The 22,421-nt window shown below is 37.7% G+C and overlaps 1 protein-coding gene across 3 annotated transcripts in view; it reads left to right on the forward strand.

Moving 5' to 3' along the window:
• PPIG (peptidylprolyl isomerase G) overlaps nt 1-21,364 on the forward strand; it is a 41,684-nt gene extending 20,320 nt beyond the window's left edge. For 2 of the 3 annotated variants that reach the window (XM_065560731.1, XM_065560732.1), the window contains 5 exons: nt 6,989-7,193; nt 9,090-9,257; nt 11,145-11,256; nt 14,725-14,861; nt 15,168-21,364. In XM_065560731.1, coding sequence (XP_065416803.1) covers nt 6,989-7,193; nt 9,090-9,257; nt 11,145-11,256; nt 14,725-14,861; nt 15,168-16,290 — 1,745 coding nt within the window. In that variant the 3' untranslated portion in view covers nt 16,291-21,364. The remainder of the gene's footprint in view (nt 1-6,988; nt 7,194-9,089; nt 9,258-11,144; nt 11,257-14,724; nt 14,862-15,167) is intronic. The other variant, XM_005290415.5, reaches the window with a different exon arrangement.
• Nucleotides 21,365-22,421: the final 1,057 nt, after the last annotated feature.

Genomic DNA, 22,421 nt, shown 5'->3' on the forward strand with positions numbered 1-22,421 from the left:
AGACTTTTGTAAGGTATTTAATTTAGTACCGCATGATATTCTGATTAAAAAATTAGCATTATATGATAAATCAGTGGCTAACTGACATCTCAAAGTAGTTGTCAGTAGGAAATAATCATTAAATAGGAGTGTTTCTAGTGGAGTTTTGCAGAGATCAGCACTAGGCTTGATGTTCAGTATTTTCATCAATGTTCTGAAAATAAATATAAAAATTTAAATTTTGCAGATGACACAAAGATTGGTGGAATGGTTAATACAGTCATACAGAGTGATTTGGATCATGTGGTGAACTGGGCCCATTCAAACAAAATGCAGTTTAAGATATCCAAATGCAAAGTTACACAGTAGGGAATAAGGAACCTACAGAATGGGGGACTTTATCCTGGAAAGCAGATTTAGGGATCATAGGGTACAAGTGACTGAACATGAGTTCCCCATGTGATGCTGTGGCAAAAAGGACTATTGTGATTCTTAAGATATATGAACAGGGGAGCAGTAAGTAGGGTGATGATTTTCATTGGTGAGAGACACTAGAATGCTATGTCCAGTTCTGGTATCCTTTTAAAAATGTGAACGTTGAAAAAATTGGAGAAGGTGCAATACAGAAATGATTCAGGGGCTAGAGAAAATGCCTTGCAGTCAGAGACTGAGAGCACAATCTGTTTAGCTTACCAAAAAAGAAGATTTGGTGGTTACTTGATTAGTGTGTAAGTACCTTAATGGAAAGAAAATACTGGTACTAGTATGCTCTTTAATCTAGTGGAGAAAGGCATAACAAGAACCAGTGACTGAATGTTGAAGCCAGACAAATTAAAATTGGAAGTTGGACATGAATCACCGTGAAGGTGATTAACCCTTTGAACAAACTACTAAAGGAAGTGGTGAATTCTTCACCTCTTGATGTCTTGAACTCAAGACTTGGAAGCTTTTCTGGAAAATATGCTTTAGCCAAACACAAGTCACTGGGCTCAATACAGGAAATGTAATGGCCTATGGTATCCAGGAGGACAGACTATATGATCTGGTGGTCTTTTCTGGCCTGAGCTTTATGAATCTGAGTTAAGTCTGACTGTTGGGCCAGATGCTGTCTCCCATTCAAGCCCAATACTCTGTGGTGTCATAAGAGTGGCTACATTTCATAAGAGGTTTGAAGTGTGGAGAGTGGACAACTATGCCATTTGGCTATGATTTATGAAGTCTGACAAGTTCTGGACAATGTGGGCTGGGGAGGAAGGGGCCTGTTTTGAACATATTTATAGGCTGAAATTTTATAAGAAAAAGAATGGAGAGAAATAACATCTGGCTGTCAGCCTAAGTCCTCTTTCTTTTATAGTAAACCCTGACAGTGAATTCCCAGCTGTGGCCTGTAATTGACTGGGGGCAAGCTTGTCCTGGTATTCAAGAAGTCATATTTGCCATTGGACGTAAACGATCATGTGTTTGCAGAAAATCCTTGCCATTCTTTATGTTCACTTTGCACAGCAATTTCACAACACTCCATGTTCTTCCTCTTCCACAAATATGTCCGCCATTGAAGTAAGCTTACAACAGTTGCTTGTATTCTACATTCTGCTCTTTTCAGGTAGACAGTCTACCCTGGAGAGTTCCTTACCTTCAATTCCCACTTATTTAGTAGTCAGTTTGAAGTAGCAAACTTTAGTACAGATCTAAACTTGTCACAGAGTTGGAAATAAAACTGCATCCCAAATTGGTTTTGACAAGCTCTAGACAATATTATCACAGGAAAGGGGAACTGCAGAACTTGACTTCACCCTTTCTTTCATTCTGTACACAGACATTTCTTAATTGGGGCTTGGAGCCATCTTGTTTCAGTCAAGTTTAGATAGGAAGAAATGCAGTGATGTTTCCCAGGAGGATGCTGTCCTGAGTGGAGAGAAAGTCAAGTTCTTCGATGTTTGGGAAGAATATGAAAGTAGAGTACCTTAACTCTTTCTTAAGAGTTAGTTCAGAGCTAACTGAATGGACTGTTATCTATTGGCTGTTCAGCAGAGTATGTGGTGATGCCTCTGTTTGTGTACAGCAAAGGAAGAGTGGACATTTCATACGAGACTCCTTTTCATGGAATGCCTTTGGAAACGATTAATTTTCCATCATGTTCACTGGACAGATACACAAATTTTGTATTTGTACAACAAATAATTTACTAAGTTGACATTCTATACAAACTATAAATAAGCCTCTTAGGCAAAAGCTTGAGAAAATAGACTTTATGCCTTGTTCTTCTGTATTGGACCAACAATGAAAGCAGATGATAGAGTAGAGGCCTCTCCATTGAAAACATTCTGCCAGCAGCTATAGGGATGCTTAACAAGCTTGTCAGCTGATGTCAATTGCCATGGTAGTGCATAACTAAAGAAATGGTCTCAGGTGGTTAAGAGCCAAACCATATATGCCTTCTAAGAGAGAACTCTTCACTTTGAATTGGGCCCGGAAGTGAACGGGAAGCTAACACAGTCTATGGAGCACTGATGTAGTGTCTGTGGCCAACCGTAGTAGGCAGTCAGGCCTTTGCAATCTATACCAGCTGAAACTTCCAAGTGAGAATATTGAGAACATTATGCTGATCCATTCTGTAGGTCACAAAGGTATGAATAATTGTGAAGTTGTGTAAAACTGAAAAGTGATTACAGTTGTTTTAGGTGCGGTTGAGAAAAGACACTTTTGGCCAGTGTACCATCTGGGGCTCAAAAAAGTACCCATAAATTGCAAACCCCCTTGTTTAGGATGAACAAATTCAGGGGCAAAATACCATGCCCGTCAGCTGCTCTAGAAGCTTCTCTGCAATGAATAGCCACCTCATTGCTGTCTGGATTCAGCTTTGCCAGCTTGCTGTCATCCAAGTCACTGTCTCAGCCAGGCACTGGAAAAGCAAAGAGAGCACCCAGTCTGCCTGCAATGAAAAAAATAGTTGCATTTCACCAGTGTACATGTAGCACCTCAATATAAATTCCTCTAGAAAGCAATTGGACCTGCAGAATTCCTCTGGAAAGCCATTGGACCAGCAAACCAACATCACCATCTGGTATTTCTCTGAAAGAGCAGAACTGCTTCAGTGATCTTATCTGCCCACCCAGACAGCTTTTGAAATTGTTGCTTCCATCACTAGAGGGCAATCAAAGAGTGAGCCAAATATATCCAATCAGAAATTGTATTGACAGGGAACAAAGAAAATCTGAAGACTTCACATACTGTCTCATTACTGAATGCTCAATAACTTTATCCAGAAAAGGCATATTTGAGACAAGGTGGTAGTAAGTGTTTAAATGAAGGGATGGTTATCAGTAGCCTAATTATTGCTCATATGAGAAACACTGGCATCTTGCCCTCCATTAGAAAGAATTAACACACACTGCCAACAGCAAACACAGTGTTTGCCTACTTGATCTTGCTAGCCATGAGGGACATGTGTCCAACTTGCAAACAACCTGAAGTTCCCCCAGCACATCAAGAGTATGTGATGGAAGTTGGCTGAAACTCAACCAGAGATGATGTGGATGTTTCGCCTTCCAGATGTGGATCTGTCCCCACTGATTTGGTTATTCCAGTCCAGATCAGAACAGACTTTTCTGTGATAACATTAAAAAAACTTCATGTAGTGAGAAATACTAACCTCTGATTACAGGTGATGCATCGATACTGGAGAAGTAAGTTGCCTTTGCTTCCATACTGGAATCATACTGGATTCTATATACACTTTTTGCAGTTGATCATTGTTGGGATACAGCTACCTCCAACCCTTATGATCTGTCAGGATGGTGTAATAATAACTGGAAAGCAAATGGCAATCCTGTCTTAGCTACTGGTTGAATAATCCACTGACTGTACAACCTTTAGGCCTAATACATGTGAAACTGAATTGGATCAGAGAGATTTGTTCTCTCTGTGTATTATTGTCTTGCAGGTCCCCAAAATGACACCTTTTCAAAAACAAGTGTGCTGTTGGCTTGGCTTACCCTTCAGTTTAATGGATGAGGAAAGGGGGAGTAACTGTTCTCTTTATATCCTCTCCTTTGGGTAGAAGAGATAGTTAGCATAGATAAATGACTGGGTAGGAGACTATAGATGTGAATATCTGAATTGTATTAATTTCTTCGTCCATTTTTATAACGTTATCGCCTCTTTTATTCAAAAAACAGCCCAGCTTGAGGGCTGAATATGACAACCCCTGCTCTGGCCACTTTATATCTGTGACTATGATCATGGAACTTAATTTCTGACTCAGTCAAAAGACAGACATTTTATTAATGATAGCTGAGTGGTTTGACGGACCTAAAGTTGTTAATAATTTCCAGAATGAATACACTGCTCCCTGAATTAGCAGTTTATACCTCTCTAAGGGGGATTTCCAGGTATACACTATTCAAGAGAAGCTCTTCACCTCCTCTAGCTCTGTACATAGAGGTCAGCCCTCTCCTTCTGACCAGTGTCTAGTGGTTCTACTTGAAATATGGAATTAACTGAGTTCCCATTTCATTTTCAAAATAACTAGTATATAACTTCCAGTACATGGATTGAGTTAAAAGGTTGAACATAGTAAACCCACTCGTTGTTCTTAAGTTCTCTGAATACACAAAAGCTTCATGTTGTCTGGGGCTGCCAATAGAGATCTCTGCTGGAGTGGAGTTTCTCTGCAACTTCACTTCTGCAGAATTAAGGAGCTTCACAAGAAAGAAGTTGGTTGTCAGCGTTCAGTTATTTGGAGCTGTTGAGGGGCTCGCTTCTGTTGAACTGTAGCACTCTAGTCGTTTCAACCTCCATGGGTTTGTAAATCTGCAGTGAAGAAAATTGAGGCTATATTTTATGGAATTGTGGCCATTTTTCTGAAGAACAGCTACTCCAACATATTAGCTCAATATTCATTTTATAACCAGATTTTATTCCACAGCAGCTAGGTACGGATTACACCTCTCTGCATTATCAAAGCCCCTGTGCTCGACTCACCTCGGTGGCTTCTTTTGGTGCTCTTTCTCATGTTTTTTTCCAGAGGAGGCAATGTTTTAGTTTGCAGCTTCAGAGGGGATTCACTGAGTTGGTGTACATCCCAACCATGCCTTCTTCTGAGGTAGCAGCATCCACTTTCCAGCTGTACTGACTTCCTGTGCCCACATTTTTGTGCTCCTGCCTCCCTCTTTGCAAACAATCCTGCCTTACAAGGAAGTTTGAGGCTGCTTTTTGCCACTATAACTTGTACCAATCAGACATTCCATTTTCTGTACATTGGGGTATGCCAGCTGAAATCAGCATAAACCAGTAGTGAAACTGATTCATTAACTTCTAAGATAGCTCTCAATAACTGTTTAAGTAGACGAACTTGATCCCAGCTGGGAGTCCTATTCAAATTTAAAATCCTTATTTGACTCTGAAGTCTGTTTTTAAGATCATAACAAACTTTCTGCTTAAATGCAGTTTTCTACAGACACAATGGGGGTTCTTTTCACTTTTTAAACATTTTCTTTTGGCATTTCTTGTCTTCTCTAGTGCCTGAGATTGAGCCTTTTGCCATACAAAACTGCCCTATAGCCAGTGATGTTTTTCTTTGCCCGGGGGTGGGGGTGGGGGAAAGAGAGAGAATAAAACTTAAAACTAATTGCATTAGCCAACTATAATGATGTTCCAGAGTCTGAAAATATCCTACAACTCCCCTATTTTGACACTGTTTTGGAGAGGTGGGGGCGAGTCTGGCTGGAGAATAGCTTGGATTGAATTGATTAATATATCTAGTTGAGACATCCTTTTTATTTTACTTGATTGATGAAAGGATGAAATACATTATATTGTTTTAAAATTGTCTTTTACACTACTACTTTTGCCATCATCAGTTCCTTTTTAATGAGACCTGCTTCACATACTGTCAAAGTTAAGAAATTAGGTTCTCAATCCAGGTCCTAATGGACTTGATATCTGCCTCCAAAAGTGGCACTGAACTCCTTTTCATTAGAGGCCAAGGATATGATAAGACATAGAAACTGCCATACAATATCAGATTAATGGTCCATCGAGCCCAGTATCCTTTCATGGACTGTTGAGGAAGATGCAAGGAACTTTGGGGGGAGGGATAGCTCAGTGGTTTGAGCATTGGCCTGCTAAACCCAGGGTTGTGAGTTCAATCCTTGAGGGGGCCACTTAAGGATCTGGGGCAAAAATCAGTACTTGGTCCTGCTAGTGAAGGCAGGGGGCTGGACTCAATGACCTTTCAAGGTCCCTTCCAGTTCTAGGAGATAGGATCTCTCCATTAATTTATCTTATTTATTTTATTTTATTTTATAGTGGATAATTGTGGAAAAACCTACCCATAGTGGAGGCTTCTTCCTAACCTGAGGCAATTAGTAGTTGGCTTGCACCATCATACTTCTTGGCATATTTTTGTAGAAAAATGATGAGTGCTCAGGGTCACTTCTATTTTCTGAGCTCAGTTTCACTTAAGAAGAATTATCTTTTTCTTGGGTCTTCCCCAATCTGTGGTATTTCATGCTGAGCTAGCTGCTAAGTGACACATTGGATAAGCCTAGGTTATGTGCTGCTGCTGTCAAACTGGTTTAATTGGGTTTCAATAGAATAGATTGTCTGAGATCACGTTAATACCGGAAATTAGAGAACAAATTCCTGATAAGACTTTTCATTCTGTTATACTTTTAATGCAAGATTGTTTCTAAAAAGAAGTAATATTTTAGTACAATTAAAGTGCTATGCGTTACGGAGAGTTCAAAGTTGGTAATGAAATTTTCCTTTGTAATTAAAATAAATGGACTATTATGTGTTTTTAAAATTTCTCCATTATTTGTATGACAAAAATATTTCCCCCCAAATCTTTATTATGTATTTACCATAATGACTTTAGTTACAAGATAAAGTATTGTGTCAGAATTATTTAGGAAGTTCGGGAGATATTAGATAGAATTGTCTATTCTGAACTTTCAATGGAACTGTTTGACATCTAAATGTATGTCTTTGTAACTTTGATTTATAGCCAAGAAAGAAGAGAGAAAAAGACACAAGTCCTCCTCCTCATCCAGTGATTCAGAAAGTTCAAGTGATTCAAAATCTTCCTCTGATTCATCATCTGATTCTGAAAGTGCTTCTGAAGAGAAACCTAAGAAGAGAAAAAAGAAACACAAGAAAAATTCTAGAAAACATAAGAAGGAAAAGAAAAAGAGAAAGAAAAGTAAGAAAAGGTAGGATTATTTTGCTATTCTAAAAGACATTTGGAACCAGTCCATATTACTTTTTGTTAAAAATTTAAATGTTAAACTTAATATATGTTAGTACATATGGTGTAGGAAAAATAAATGTTTTCAGCTAGCTACTTTCTTGTTTTGGTGTTGATGTAGGAAATTTCTGTGAATAAGATCATTTCAATTTTTGCACATATATAATTCAATTCTTTGGTACATGCTTGTTTGAACTTGCACCAGTTAGGTCTGTGAGGATTGCAGGATCCTTGATTCTATTTTGTTTTGTTTTTGTAAACGACTTCAGTTTTCCTGCTTTAGTACTATACATTATTACCACTTTATGTAACAAGAGCCACTTGTGTAGTTTGGATTGAGATTTTCATGTGTTGATTTGTAAAATTGCACATTGTAAAGTTAATGCCTTGACTCATTTTTATATTCATGAATTTGAATTAATTTATACACAGTGAGACTTATAATGTATGAGGAGGAGAATACAGGTCTAAAATGAACAAAATTAAAGCTCAAACATATTAACACCTTAATTTACTGATGTGTAACTTGTAATAACTTCTCAAAAATCAGGTGCCGAAGTTAAACCTGTCTGGTGCTTTTGAAAATTTTGCCCAAGCACACCAAAGTCTCCTTAAAAGGCAATGTAACTTTAGGCTCCTAAGTCACTTGGCTGCTTCTGAAAATGTTACCCCCAGTTTACTACAGTATTCCCATGCAAAAATCTGACTTAGAGGTAAAGTTGTTGTACAAGTGTGTTTTCTTTCAGCGCAACCACTAAGAATCAAGGAAATCCTCTGTTACAGCAGTACTATTCTTCAGACCAGCCTCAGCTTCATGTATCTTACCATCTAAACGCACTCACCTTTCTCATGCTCCCTTTAGATTCTGACAAATAATCATACAATTCCTCGCAGTTTTACATTCAAACAAACAATCTGAACATGATCCTTTTTATATAAATTTTCCAAACTGTTTCTTCTAAAGTAGAGTTGGCCGAAACTTTCACTTTGTGAGAAATTTTGGTATTTGGAAATCTGATTTCATTCAAAGTCAGGCAGCCCATGGAGTCAGCTGGCTCAGGAGTCTGGAAGCCCAGTGGTTCCCAGCCCAGGGCAACCTGCATTGCGTGCCTGCCCTAGAGTCACAGACCCTGGAAGCCCATACCAGGACCTCCAGGTTCCCGTCTCTGTGGCAGGGACCCTGGAAGGGCTATGAACCAAGGTTCTCAGGGTTTTCATGCTTGAGGCTGCGGAGCTAGGAACTGGACTCCTGGGGCTTCCATGCTCCCAGCTCCACAGAAGGGAGCCTGGAAGCCCTGGCATGGCAGGGCTGCGCTCAGAGCAGCAAACCATGGATGCTCAGGCTCCCCAGAAAATTTACAACCAGTTCTAATCTAAAGATACAATATAAGTATATTCAGCAATGCACTGTATGTATTAAAAAAACATTGGTTAAAAATCTTTTATAATGTCAGTTAGGAAAACGTACATAATATACATCTCTGAGTGAAGACCTCATGGGAGCAAAATGGCTGCTGTTTTTGAAGCCTTAGCCTTTGTTTTATATATGTAAATACTTTCAAATATCTGTAAGTGCTTGGGTTGATAACTTTCAGATTTTTGTGCCTTAGCTAGATTTTTTTTTTATTATTATTACAAAGACCATTAAGTATAACCTGCAGAACTCAGACCTTTTCTTAATTGCTCTGATGACCAAGTAAATAATTCCTCTTTTTTTTCTATGTGTATCTTCAGTTGACAAAGCTTCTAAAGTACTTAAGTATAGACAGGTTGAGAGGCCTTTCCTAGAAAGCCCAAATCTAAAGTACACAAATATTTAAAACTGAAGCATTGATAGCTTTTTGTTTGTGTATAAATAAAGCTCATCCAGTGAAAGTGAAGATGAAAACCCTGAAGCACAGCCATTGTCTACTGTCCGTCCTGAAGAGATCCCTCCTGTACCAGAAAACAGGTTCCTCATGAGAAAAAGTCCTCCTAAAATAGATGAAAAAGAAAAAGAACGGAAGAGCAGAGAGAAGGAAAGAGAGAGGTAAGCTTACATGTGTTTGAGTGGAACTGCACACTGACAATGGTGTGATCAAGTCAGTACTTTTAGATTCATAGGTGAAGTCCAGGTTTCCCATGTGGTGTTTAACCACTGGCACGTTATGAGCAGTGGCACTTCAGATTTCATAAAATGTGCTTGTTTGTAAGGGTGAGTAGTGTGGATATTACAATGATACATTTTAAGGGAATTTTACAAGGAAAATAAATGTAAGAAGGAATGGAGAAAATTTGAGCACTGACGTACAAATATAGTTTCCACTTGAGATGGCTGGCTCTGGGGACTTACAAACAGTATATGGAGCCTTTCACTTCAAGGGTAGATCACTGCTTTAGTATCAAGGGTTGTATGCAGCATAGTTGTAGTCGTGTTGGTCCCAGGAAATTAGAGAGACAAGGTGGGTGAGGTAATATCTTTTATTGGACCAACTTCTCTTAGTGAGAGAGAGAAGCTTTTGTGCCACACACAGTTCTTGAGACCTTTCCCAGATCTGAAGGAGAGCTCTGTATGGCTCCATGCTTCTCACTCCACCAGAAGTTGGTCCAGTAAAAGATATTTCCTCACACGCCTTGACTCATTAGTATCAAGTGGAAATTCAGCACCATATTACAGTTTAGTGGCTCTCATGAAATACACCACTACCTCGATATAACGCGACCTGATATAACACAAATTCGGATATAACGCGGTAAAACAGTGCTCCGGGAGGGCAGGCCTGCGCACTCCGGTGGATCAAAGCTAGTTCAATATAATGCGGTTTCACCTATAACGCGGTAAGATTTTTTTGGCTCCCGAGGACAGCGTTATATCGAGGTAGAGGTGTATTATGTTTCTCAATTCAGTTTCTGATGAACCACCTTAAATTGGACACTGATTCTTTGTGCCATACCCTATCAGACCAATAGTTAATATTTTCTAGTATCTTATTACTGACTATAGCCAGTACAGAAATTTCTGAGACAAGTGCAAGAAACATTATAATGGATAGTTATGAAATAAACTGCCCATATAGGAAATGTAGTCCTGACCACATGCAGTTAGTGGTTTACTTTACAGAGATTTATATTCCCTGTACTAAACAAGATAAAAAGTGTATCTGTTGTTCTTGATATATGTGTATGATTCTCTTACTGTGCTCTTGTCCTCAATATTATTTTTGGGGGGGGAATTCCATTGGATCAGGCAGATGAATCTCAGCCTTATAAGTTCTCTCTCCAGATCAAGGTTGGAGCACACTGGTCAGTTAGCGTAGTCAATCTTGTACAGCACAAGCCATGATGGTACAATACCTATCCTGAGGCTAAACAGAGTTATTCACTCCTTATGGCTGTCCCTGGAACATTTCACAAGCTGTAATTCCACTGCAAATTATTATTTATTTTTTGCAGCACCTGAAGGAGTGCTTAGACACCTCGGAGAAACATTTAAAGAGACCAGGTTCCTATCCTTAAGAACTTAGATGGAACAAATTTAGGCAGAAGGATGAACGATAGGAATGAGGAAGGGCCAGGCTTATATTATGATGAGGCAGTGACTTGGTTTTGGCATGTACATGTATTGAGATGTTCCTATACCAAGTTTTTTCCAAAAATATGTAAGGGAACACTTCTTCTCCCATCTGCCCCTAAAAGGATTTTTTTAAACGTTGTATGCCTTTTTTATACTATGAATAGGATGATCATATTTAAAGTAGTGAAGTGATGACCATTAGTAGTTATGTGAACTGGCTGGAGAGTGAGAATTATTCTTTATTTTCATTTGGGCTGATATTCTTTTAATTTGCAAAAGAACCACTCCAAAATAGTAGTGGAGTCTGTCTAAATGATCTTTTCCTGTCTTTCTTCCTCCACAATTTTTAAAACAATGTAATAGACAGCATCAGTTCTCTTCATTTTTTAGTAATCCATCAAATTCCCAGTCGTCATACCAGAGAAGGCTTTTAGTGACCAGATCTGGAAGGAAAATAAAAGGAAGAGGACCAAGGGTAAGTTTAAACAAAGAAACAGAAACAAACAAACAAAACCAACCTTGGTATATGGTGATCATTTGCACTTTTATAGCACATATCTGAGGATCTCAAAGCAATTTCACATCCCTCTTGGGGGAGAGGAAGGGCAGTATTATGCCCATTTTACAGATTGGCAGAGTAAGGCATTGAAGTTAAGTGATTTGATCATATAATGAGACGGTAATAGGGTTGGGTATAGAACCCAGCAGTTCTGACTCCACTCCTCCTGGTCTGTGCACTAGCCAGTATTGCTCACTAAATACATTTAAAAGAAAATTGATTTTTATAGTTGAAGTTTTTAAACGAAAACTACATCTGTTTTGCTTACCCAAATTACTTGAAAGTTCAAAAGCACGAGGTGTTAATCATTTGGAATAAACTGTAAAATCTTAAATACCACTGGCAAAATCTGAGTTTACCAGTGGTCCCATGAAAAAGTAACATTAATTTGTCATGTTCAGTGTTGGAGTTTGGTGGAAGAGATTGGTAAACATTTTCCAAATTGCATTAATATTGGTTTGAGAAATAGTGTTTAGTTGTAATAGGTCTCCTACTCTGAATTTCATACCTGGATGCATGACAGGTAAAATTGCGTGTAGCTCAAAGCTCTGAGTTGTTGAGCCACCAACTGCTAGGAAGTGCATGCCTTCCTGCCTGATTATTCCAGTGTCCAGCAACTCCACTCCTCTGCTCATTTGGAAAAATCTACTTTTGATATATATAAAAGTAACAAAGCCCAAACTATCTCCAGCTCTGAGGGAAAAGTGAGTGATAATTTTATCTGTATAAATCTTCAGAAAAACAGTAAGCAGTTTTCTTCAAAGGATCCAGTGTACAACAAAATTCCCCTTTATAGAGAACAGAAAACTCTAGGAATGTATCTGGAACGATTTTTAATATTAAAAAAAAAAAAAAAAAGTTACTGACAGGCACCAGCAGAAAACATGACTCAGAAAAACAACCTAGTTCCATGAAGTGCTGACATGTCAGGTGCCAGAGATTCAGAATAGGGATCTGTAATAACAATAATCCTAAATAACAAAATTCCAAGTAAATTATTTTCTCATGATTAAATTTTAATAAAGTTCACTGAAGTTAGATTGTTAAATCAGGTGGGGGGTTTCTGTTTTACTCTACTGTGACAATGAGGCAGCATCTATACTAGGGGAAATGCAGAAAAAACATTCCCACTGATACTAATCCTAGATCCTGGATTTGTGGGAGCTCAAATGTAGATTCAGAATCAATGGCTGAATCCATTTTTATCATCATTTCAGCTGAAAACAAGCCTAATTGCTTGTATGGTAAAAATGATGGTAAAAAGCAGGCCAGAACCTGAGACCTTATCCACGTAATGGTATGTTGGGGTGACTTCTGAGACCTTATCCACTCAGTAGCCCCCGAGACCCTATCCACTTGGGTCCCACAAACTCAGCTCGACTCTGAACTCTTCACTGAGGTTTCTTTATTGGCATACAATCAAACTACACTTGAATTGATCAGGCTCAAGTGTAGGGGATGGGTACAGGGCATACCACACAACCAAAGTTCAGAGCAAACTTCTTCTTTTATGTACATTCACACATTACATTGTGTTTTCTATATGTTGCATCCATGCGTTTTGGGATTGGTTTAGTCACTTTGTAGGAACCAATTCCTGTACAGCATGCTCTGCTCATGCATGACTTACTCTTTACCTCATCTTATGTTCCAGGTTTATCTTGGCCATTGTAAATGGTTTCCTGAGTGTTGCCCTTTATCTTTGCTAGTACAAACATTCTATCTCTTAGCCTACTGACCCATTTACCTATCTTAGCTAGTACAAACATTCTGTTTCCAGCCTGCTGATCCACTCACCTCCCTAATTCTGTCTTTCAAGAAATGAGGCCTCACCCATGTCCAGTTACTCATGTCAGGCCTGGCCTACAATGATGAACATTTGCAATAACCCTTAAATTTTAAAGCTAATGGTAAAATTTTTGTAAACTATTGCTCTAGTGATGCTTTGCAAAATGTTACGGGGAGTTTTCATTGCAGGACAAGGGTGAGCAGTATTCATCCTGATGAAAAAAGTTCTTTAAACTTGATTTAATATCTAAAAGATTTTCAGGTTCAAGCCCAACAATTCTCTTTCAAAGAATTATAATACCTGGCTCTTACATAAAACTTATTTAAGGTCTTTTGGAATTTCTGAGACTGCAGTGTGGATATTTGATCAACCATTTGGGATATCTATTTTAACTGAATATAAAATGTAAGTGCACTATTTTTGTATTTCTATAGTGCCTAGGAGCCCTAGTCATTCAGTACATAATTTTCAAGTGCTTGTGTGTTCGTTTGTTTCCAAATATGGCTCAGATTGCATTCCTTCCAGAACTCTCTCTATGCTGAGTATATATTTGAAAATAAAGCCAACTTTGAGTTACTTGAATGCAGTAAACCAAATTAGACATTTTTACTAAAAAATGCCCCCAAAACCCCTCCCTTCCTCTCTCCACCCCCTGCACTCTCAACTCCAAAAAAGCATTTTGCTCAAACTTGCAAAGAAAGCTGCTTCTTGGCCCAGAGAGTAAGCACAAGAAATATATGGGGGGAAAATACATATATTTTGAGGAAGCTATTAGTGAGTGAAAATGGGGATTTAAAATGAAATGGTTCTTTAACCTTTTATGTTCGTGAAAGACCTTAATAAAGTGCTGGAAGGCTGAATTGATTTTCAGGAGGGAAATATTCTAGTTTACAAAGGGTGGTAGATTTGAACCAAGATACTTTGCACATCAGAATTCAATAGCACAATGCAACAAAAAATGTGGTTGAGACCGCTTTGCAAGTTTTTATATTTCTTCACTAACTGTTTTTTTCAGATAATGTTATACAGGTGTTAACCTTTAGTTTCAGTGCTTTTACTATGAAGTTTGACTGCAGTCCAGAGGTGAGATTCTCCCCTACTTGCTGGTAATGGGACCGGAGCAACGTAAAGTGGCTCTAAAAGCCCTGGATCCAGTCAAGGGAGAGTAACTGAGGAAGACAGCTGCAGACTATCTTCTGAGGATTCCCCCCACCTTAAACCCTAGTAGTGGGGATGGGAGGGGCATGTCAGATATAGGAGAATCCTGTAGCCTGAGTCAGCTATGCGAATTGTCAGTTACTGTAAGTTGTGGAGCAGTCCATTGGCAGACTGTGGGAGGAATGTTGTAAATTATACCAGCTCTCAGAATTGATTTATGCTAGCAACCAGTCTGGCCTCCAGAGCAGTCCAGAATGTAGGTGACGTAAAGATGACATAAATCCACTGTTGCGTCTTTTTCTGCGGGGCTGAGTTCTGTGCTGCATTTCTGGTAGGTGCAACTCAGAATCTCACCCCAGATGTATGACACATCTTGCCTACTGTGGAATGTTAAACTCTGTTATATCTAACAGTCTTTCTTTTTTTGCCTTCTCAAGCGCTATCGGACGCCTTCCAGATCCAGGTCAAGGGATCGCTTCAGACGCAGTGAGACTCCTCCACATTGGAGGCAGGAAATGCAAAGAGCTCAAAGAATGAGAGTTTCCAGTGGAGAAAGATGGATAAAGGGAGATAAGTAAGACACCGTTTTTTCCTATATACATTGGAATTTCTGTCTAGAATACAGTGGTGCCTATTTTCTCATCTGTTGTATCACAGTGAATTTTTTTTATTCCCAGAATATGTGATTTTGGCGTAGTTATCTCATTGCTATCTTTGCTCTATCCCTTTTAAAGCACCCCTCTTTATGGTTATGGTAACTGTGTAGCCATTAATGTAGATGTCATAATACAAATTAAACTTCATGCAATGATTAACAGTTTCAGTAGTGAAGTTATTTTTGTTCAAAAGATTTAAAAATAAATATTTTTCTTTCTCCAAGGGGTGAAGTAAATGAAAACAAGAAAGATGCTCAAAAAAGCCCTGGGAGAGGAAAGGAGAGAAAAGCATCAGACCACAGACAAGTCTCTGAGAGCCCAAACAGAAGAGGGGAAAAGGAGAAGAAGACAAAAGACCACAAATCCAGTAGTAAAGACAGGGAGACAAGGAGGAATTCAGAAAAAGACGATAAGCATAATAAAAGCAAGGCCAAGAAAAGAGCTAAATCTAAAAGCCGGAGCAAAAGCAAAGATAAATCAAAGAGCAGAGAAAGAGACACTAAGTACAACAGACATGAAGAAAAGAGAGTGAGATCAAGAAGCAAAGAGAGGGATCATGAGAGAGGTAAAGACAAGCACCATGATTCTAGAGGGAGAGATAAAGAAAGGAGCAGAAGTAAGGAGAGGTGTAAAAGTGCAGGATCAAAAAGTAATGAACAAGATCACAGTAAAAGCAAAGACAGGGAGAAACATGCAAAATCGAGGAGCAAAGAACGTGAGCAGGCTAAAGGAAAACATAGTTCCAATAGTAAAGCAAGAGAACGAAGCAGAAGCAGAGACAAAGGGAAGAGAGGCAGATCTAGAAGTAAAGACAGAGACCGGAGTAGAAGTAAAGAGCGTTCAAAAAATGAAGATAAAGAAGCAAAAAGAAAAGGAAGATCAAGAAGTAGAGAGAGAAAAGGCACACCAGAAAAATCTAAAGGAAAAGAGAATAGGAGGAGGAGAGACTCAAGGAGCCGTGAAAGAGAAGAAAGTCAAAGCAGAAACAAAGAGAAGTATCCTAACCGAGAAAGTAGAAGTTCACATAAGAAAAATGACTCTGAAAGCCAAAGGAAGAAGCGTTCAAAAAGCCGTGAAAGTAGTAGCCCTGAGACCAATAAAGATAAAAAGGCTAGTAGAGATCATCAGGATAAAAGTCCAGACTCAAAGAGAAGACAAAGCAGTAAGGATAGAGAATTAAAAAAATCATCTACACACAGGAGTAGGGAAAAAGAGAAGAATAGAGCCTCACTAGAAAAAGAAATTAACCAAAAATCAAAGAGTCAGGAAAGAGACCATGCCCATCGTAAGGATAAAAAGTCTGATCACGAATCAAGTCCTGGAACAGATGAAGACAGACATGGATGAGCTATGGACTTATTGTTTCCATTCTGTCTCAAAGTTTGGGACATTTTGGGGAACACCTTTTTTTTTAATGTGGACTTCAGTTTGGTCTTTTGATAATCTAAAATCTGGATCATTTGTACTGCTAAAGTTTTAATAAACTTGAAATGAGAAACATTTTATGTGTAATACAGTGTGCTGTGTTTTAACTATTTCATTGCTTGTGTATCCTTTTTGTGTGTTGACAGCCAAGGGAATACCTTCTGTGTTGCATATACATTTTTAATTTATAAACTTGGTTGGCCCATTGCAAACATATGACTGTCTGTAAAGAGGCTTTTTTTGGTTGGGGGCAGGGAGAAGCTTCAAATATATGAAATGTCTTTTGAAGCTAGTAGAACTCTGCAAAGCTGTCTGTCACTACAGTGTACCGGTAATTATATTTCTAATACAGTAATTAAAAAGCCTAAGGAAATGGATGTGTGTGGGACAGAGAGATTTTGTAATCACAAAGTGAAATAGTTTCATTGAGCCTCCACTCTGCCTGAACTGCTGTCATGTACTGTTGATCAGTATAACAAAATTCATTTCTTCTGTGGGGCAGCCATCTGCATTTGGGAGCCATCTCTTTGGGAGAAATATTATTTTCATAGAAAGCTTTTTTTTTTTTTTTTTTTTTTTTTTTTTTTTTACAAAAATGCTAATCATTCAATGTGAGTTTTTGTAATCTTCCTTTTTCTGTTTCCTGCTTCCATGTCGCAATTTGTCTTTGAGTGCTACCTTATTTTTATCTTGCCTACTGTGGAAAACCCAACTTTGCATGCAGCAGCTAATTTTTGAGGAAAATCCTGTCCTCGTCCAGTTTAATTGCTGGTTAATGGATTCACAGAGAGTGAGTGATTCCCTAGAATTCACACTGACTGCATTTGCACCTGGGAACGCCTGGTTCCTAATTATGTTTAGTAACCACTGCCTCTCATTAAAAATTGAATAGAAGAGCAGAGCTGTTTGTTAGGGACTGACAATAGTTTTAGCATAGTGAGCAGTGATGAGTCATCTTGGTTTCTGTAGCCTAAAAGCATAACCCACTCAGCATGAATAGGTGGAGGGTCAGCAAATCACTGCACTCTTAAAAGTGCCACCACACTACTGTAATGCTACTATTATGTCATGAGAACAGTATAACTTACTATTTTAGTATTGGATTTGGTCAAATCCCAATATTGAGTTGACTATTACATTGATGCCTGATAGCACTGCCATTGTTACAGGTCTGTCAGGCAAATCTCTTCTTCCCCCACCCCACCTTCTGAACATGTGCATTGTTGTTAAAACTTGCCTGAATTCAGGTTAGTGATATCCAGAAAATTAAAGAAAGAACAAATAGTTACTTGTTTTAAGGGGCGGGGGAGGAGATGGGGGAGGATGTTAGTAAACAATGTGGACTGACCTGTGGGTGAATAAAACTAAAACTGCAGTGGTGTTTTTTTTTTGTTTTTTTGTTTTTGTTTTTTTTTAAGAACAGTAGCTGGAGCTGCTGTGAACTATTTTTCATAATATTTTTAATACACATTTTGCATGTAGTACTCTTAATGCAGAATGAGTAAGAATGCCACACAAGCCCATTAAAGGGTGTGAAAAAAACTCCTTCTTAGGAGGGGTTGTGATAATAATGAAAGATCCATAATAGATTCTTTGTCATTGGATTGGACATGAAGCAACTATGAACCCAGTACCATGTCAGTAAAGTTACAGAACTGCATCTGATCCAGTCGCATTCTTTTGGGTCTGACACTAAACAAAAGCAAAGAAATTAAAGTTAAAAGCACTATTGGGTTACTTTGGGCCCAGCCTTCCTTGACATATTTATAATTGAGTAGGGATATAATGTGCTCCAGAGTCTCTCTAATTTAAAGAAGGCAGTTAATTGGAGCATTTTTTCATTATTTTTGTAGGGCCTCTGTGCAAAAGAAATACATAAATAAATAAATTGTTCTGCCTTTGCTGGTTTTTCAGCAGCAATTAACCAACAAGCAATATTTGCATTGCTATGCATATTCCTGCTGACATCACTGAAGCTTGTATAAAATCAAAGTAGCAAATAATTAAGTAGCGATGTTGGCTCCTGCTGCATAGGAATTCGGGGGGGGAAACTGCACAATATATGTTGTGGGGATAAAAGACAATCAGTAGAAAATAATTTTCAAGATTAAGACTATGTTGCAATCAAAGACTAAAGAAAATGTTAAAATTGTGTATATTTAAGAAATATCTCCTTTTTGAAACAGAATTCTTATTGGATAGAGGGGTGAAAAATAAGTCCTCCAATTGCTATTTGAGTATAGTTTTGGGAAAGATTAGTTTGTATGGTCTGTTTATTTTAGAAGTTAAAGTATATTTTATACCCTTTCATATATTGCCTCTCTTGTTTTCTTACAAAAAAATATTATAATCGTTTATGTTCTTGTACTTTCTTTGTAGTTGATTTAAATCCAATTGAGGAGACAGCACCATAAATCAGTCACCGTTTAATGCAATTGAATTTTGTACTAAGAGGAATTAGGTTTAACCACACATGGTGGAATCTTCAAAAGCACTTGATGTTGGCCTACCTCTGCTCATGCTAAAGTTGATGGTAAATTGGTCAAAGGCTGATCACTTTTGAAAATCCTACCCACAGTTGCTTAGACTGGGAACTGAAATGTGATAAATATTTTATTTCAGGTAATTAAAACAATGCTTGTGGTCTATCCCGCATGGAAAGTATATTGCATAGTGTAATGGGAAAAGCTGTGTTTTCTAATTTCTCTCCCAAAATTGGTCCACTCAAGAGTTTTTATGTGCCACAATGATGCAAGAAAAAACTGTAAGGACAGGGTTCTGTCCTTGTTAAGGATATTCATTTCATTTTTATCAAAGCTATCTTGTGATGTATTAAGTGCACATGTTGATAAGTGGATTTCCACACTCTGACAAAAGAGTGCACAGCTAATCTAATGACGTGTAATGATTGCTGATTTTATAATCTGGAATTGTATGCTATGTGCAATGTGATTAAAGAATCGAATGATTGTTTCTTTGCAAATTTTATCAGACCAAGCCCAAATTTGTTGGGTTTTCCTGAAGCCATCATTAACCTAGAAGTGCAGATTCTTCCTTGAAGGTGAATGTACTGTGCAATTTTTCAAAAACCATTTCCTTTTAAAGACATGTTGCCATATTCTAATTTTTTTATTTTTTACATAAGAGTAGCCACAGTGTTAGTGTTTAAAAAGGCCCTGGGTCAAGTTTCCATCTTCCAATCCATCTAATTATCAACATTACCTTGTAAAAGGTCATTTTCTATTAGAATTGTCACACTATGGATTCCTTATGGTGTTAATTCTCATTGAATGGCTTCAGGTATTTACTGATGACCATCTCAGAGGGATGTCTAGTTTATAAATATTACTCAGTCTTGCAAATAGATTTCAACATAATATAAACCTTAATTGAGGTTTGTTTCTGTTCTCTCCTCCTTGCACTCCTTTCCTAGAATAGTTGCTATATTAAGGGGACAAAATATCTCTGCTGGACATACCTACCAGGAGTACATTTGATTTACTGCTTAGGTGACTGGCAGAAGAATATTTATTACTGATTTTTAGTAAGACTCCTGTTATGCTATAAACCCTCATAAGAAACATACTGTACTTTATCAGATATATATTTTTCTAAATTGCCTTCCATTCTTGTCTATAGTATTTGGAAGAAGTCTGTATGAGAAAAGGGCTGGATACTTGTTTTTCTGCATGTGTGATGTGAATTAATTTTTGATGTCTGCTTAATTTCCAGGAGGAAATAAGAACACACAAAACTTCACACTTTCCTAATCCCTAAAATCACTGCAGTGTAAATTTTAAGAAACATTACACATTTTTTCACATGATTCTCTGGAACAATACTTCATTTAGAATCCTTTATCCAAGAAATTTAAATCCTAACCAGAGGTCTGCAAACTAATTGCATTTTGCAGAATTTAGATTCCAAACCCTTAAATCTGCTTGTGTAAGCATTGTATGGAAAATCAAACCTTTGATGTGTTCAATTTTTGGAACTGTCACCTCTTGAATGTAGATTTATATTTGATGTAAATGTTACCCCTTACCATTCAGAACAATTAAAATCTCAAAGTAGTTGGGAGTACCATATTAGCAAAAGGACACTGTTTTTCTTTTTCATTAAGGAGCACAATGCTCTGTCCAGCTTAAACAAGAAAACAAAAAACTCCAAGCTCTGATCTCCAAAATAAAATGTAATGTTCACTGTAAAATTTCAGGAAAGAGGCAGCAGTGATAAAACATAATCAAATGGTAAGTTTGGGAATTAAGTCAATTAAAAGGGAAAGTATAAGTAACAGGATTGTATGTCTTGTTTTGATAAATCAAGCTGAAGTAGTACCCCCAAGGTGCTCCTATGAGCAGCCTCGACTGAAACCGGTGAGGCTGTTCACATGAGCAAGGACTGCAGGATCAGTCCCTTGCACTGCCAACTCTGCATGTCTATACTCCATAAAGTATTAAATGTGTGCATTCATCAGTGTTCTGATGGTAATACATTGACCATAGACTAGAACTTGCACTACTGTAATGCAATAGTTGACTTTTTTGGTTAAAAATTTTGCAACATGCAGAGCATGTTTGTAGGAAAACTTGCAATGATTTTTCTGCAAGCATTTAACCCTTTTTTACATCTATCCCTGTAAAATAAGTGTATACATTGTGTTAATTTTGCTGTAACTGTTAACTTTTACATGTATTTTTTGTACTGTGACTTATTTGAAAGAGAAAAAAGTTAGGCCTAGTTAATTTTGTGAGCAGTGGTAACAGGAACTATCTAGTTATTGGTTTGCTGCAATAGCTAAGAATTGTACTGATAATAAAGTAGTGCTGTGTGTTGACAGATTAAAATTCAGTAAGTAATCTGAGGTCTCAGTCTCATGGAAATTTTTAATCTGTAGTTCTCTAATGGGAGGACATTCCAAAATGTGAGTGCTTGATCTGGAATGTGCAACTTGTGTATTAAAGTATTTTCAGAAATATTAAATGCTTTTTTCATATTTTGTTAGTGTCAGGCTGTTTATTAAACCACGCTCTCCAATCTACATTTATAGGAAAGTCTTTTTACAATACAGTCTGACGATGAAGTTGTCCATTTTACTTTTAGTCTGGCTGAGCCTTGTTGCTTGTACAACTGGATGTGGCTTTCTACACAATGCATAAAAAACTTGTTTTACATATGGAGAAGAACTTTGTCTGTATTACAGAATGTATAGAAAAAAGGGATGCCGCTGTGTAATGAGTTCCTTGATAGCAGACAAAAGATACTCCCATAACTTAAATTCCTTTGACAGCATCAGAAATTCCTGTAACTTCCCAACTTAGTCTTCATTTTTATTTATTTATTTATTACAGGGTATGTGGGAGGGACTTGGTTGAGGAATGACAATTGCCAAGGAGAGAGATTAGTACCACAAGATATTCTGCTTCAAAGTTCTAGGTAAACTTCTGTATCTAAACACATTTTTTACTAGTAAATACTATCTGTTTTGATAAGTTTAAAAATTGCTTTAAAATGTCATGTGCCCTCTTTGAAAAGTAATAATCTTCCATGATCAGAGGTTGTGTTTTTTGTTTTTTGTTTTTTTTCAGGGTATGGAGTTGCGTGCCATACACCACAGCATGTTAATGTTTCTGAAACTGCTGACCACAAATGCTTATGTAAAAACAGGCGTTTGCTGCATATTTCTATGCCCTATAAAGGACCAGCGTTTCTTGGAATATAGGCTGTCTTTTAGTTGCAGTTTGTTTTTTAAAAAGCTGTAATTATTGAAGGACATCACTTCTGACATCGCTAACTACTGTTCATCCTTTGTTCTTATCCTGTATTAGTTTTTCCTCACAAAATATGGTTATTTATGCTTTGTGCCAGAACAGTGCACCTTTCTGTCCTTATTAACTTTTTAAAGAAAAATGGGTGAACACTTGATTACAACACTATAGTACAGAAATTGTCAGGTAGTCACTGTGACAATGCTGACCATTGTCACGCAATAGTTTGGCTTCTTAAACTTTTCTTATTTGTAATGTTCACTACCACATAAATTATGCTCTTCA

Source organism: Chrysemys picta, chromosome 11 (assembly GCF_011386835.1).
Source record: "Chrysemys picta bellii isolate R12L10 chromosome 11, ASM1138683v2, whole genome shotgun sequence".
Lineage (NCBI taxonomy): Eukaryota > Metazoa > Chordata > Testudines > Emydidae > Chrysemys > Chrysemys picta.